Below are 1,609 nucleotides of genomic sequence, written 5' to 3' on the forward strand. Positions count from 1 at the left end.
ATCTGGAAGACGTCCGAGCCGAAAGCCAATCATGAAGGATCTCTCCGTCCCAAACCAATCATGTACTCCTATACTAGTAGACATAAAAACGACGTGTTAACCGGGGACTGTTTCCTTTCTCCATCTTACAGGTACTAGCCCACAACATTCACTAACAAACGACATATCACTCTCACAGTGACTTTTGAGGAGACGTCCAAGCTTCAAATTCGCGTGGAGCACGATGATTACGACGCGAATTAACGCATGTTCAGAATAATTCAAACGGATGAAAAGTCAAGGCTGAGAAACAATAATGCACTCGAGGTAAGCTCCTGCTTGATTAAACAAACTGATATGAAGCAAGGAGGCCGGTGGGGGGAGCTCTAGCCTATACCCATGACAAAACAGAAGCAGGAGCAAGCTGCCACCCCCAGCCCTAGCCCCGCCCTCTTCTCCCTCCACCCTACACTTTTCTTCCTCTTCTCGTCACTAGATTCCAACTTCCAGTTCACCCCCGCCCCGAGCAAGAGGCAGCCGGCGACGACGAAGGCGGACGAGGACGAACCTTCGCACTCGCAGGGCGATGACGGGAGGCCGACGGCCATGGATCATGCCAGGAAGCGCCATCAGGAGAAGGGCTGCTTCTATGACTGGTCAGTAAATTACATGTACACAGGCGCACGGCTTGATGCTGTTGTTCCATCTCTTCTTGGTGTCTGCTTGCAGAGTTGCAGCAGCGTCCATGTCATTGATCTAACGGTTTTGTATAGCTGCAACTGTGGAAAACATATATGTGTACATAATATGTGGTGCGTCATGTTTTCTTCCATCATTTGTTTGCTGCAGCTTCTTCATGCTGTGCTGCTGCTTCTTCTGCCATGAGGCCTGCGAGCACTGCCTCAAGCGCTTCTGCTGCTGCCGCAACAAGGACGAGTGACCGACCAACCGGTCCGGAATCGGTGCTCATCCGAAGATAAACCTTGTGGATTTCCGATTGTATATTTTCAGTTTGGTTGCCAATTTGCACCATTTTAGTGCACTGGTGTAGTAAAGTCCGTGCGTGTACATCTGGAATTGGTCTTCCCCTGCATCTCAACACTGTACACCAAGAGACCCAGAGTAAGAAAACTGTGGTATTCTTCTTCTTTTTTTGAACCGTAAGAAAACTGTGGTATTCAGCAGATGCATAGTGTTGTACAATATCAGTCTGTTGTTGTTGCCTATCCTCTCTCTCTCTCGCTCTCTCTCTCTCTCTCTCTCTCTCTCTCTCTCTCTCTGCGTCATCTCAAGAAAATTGCAGTCCCGATGACATTGCCTGGCTAGGAAGTGCCCAACGTGCTTGCAAGTACAGTAAGCAGTGGCTGAGCCAATATGAGCCATGTATCCAGATTTCCAATACAGTGAGCTACTGAATCAAGCTTGCAAGGGGAAAAGAAAGAAAGAGATGTGACACCCGACCGGACTAACAGAAAAATGGTGCGTACGACACTATGTTTGTCGCAGAAAATACTCAAAGTATGATTGATCTCTGGGTCCCCTTTGTTTTGCATGATTTTCACAACGAAATTCGTTTCCTATAATCCTGGCACAGCCGTCATCTGAGAGCGACTCTAGCGGTCATATATGA

At 48.1% G+C, this 1,609-nt stretch overlaps 1 protein-coding gene across 1 annotated transcript; it reads left to right on the plus strand.

Moving 5' to 3' along the window:
- Nucleotides 1-324: 324 nt before the first annotated feature.
- On the plus strand, nucleotides 325-1,163 carry LOC125548349 (protein CADMIUM TOLERANCE 4-like). Its single transcript, XM_048711974.2, has 2 exons — nucleotides 325-635; nucleotides 829-1,163. Exons 1-2 carry the CDS (start codon nucleotides 379-381, stop codon nucleotides 917-919), a joined length of 348 nt encoding a protein of 115 aa, XP_048567931.2. The 5' UTR covers nucleotides 325-378; the 3' UTR covers nucleotides 920-1,163.
- Nucleotides 1,164-1,609: the final 446 nt, after the last annotated feature.

The sequence above is a fragment of the Triticum urartu genome, chromosome 6A, assembly GCF_056163025.1.
Source record: "Triticum urartu cultivar PI428250 chromosome 6A, HENAU_Tu73, whole genome shotgun sequence".
NCBI classification, from domain to species: Eukaryota; Viridiplantae; Streptophyta; class Magnoliopsida; order Poales; family Poaceae; genus Triticum; species Triticum urartu.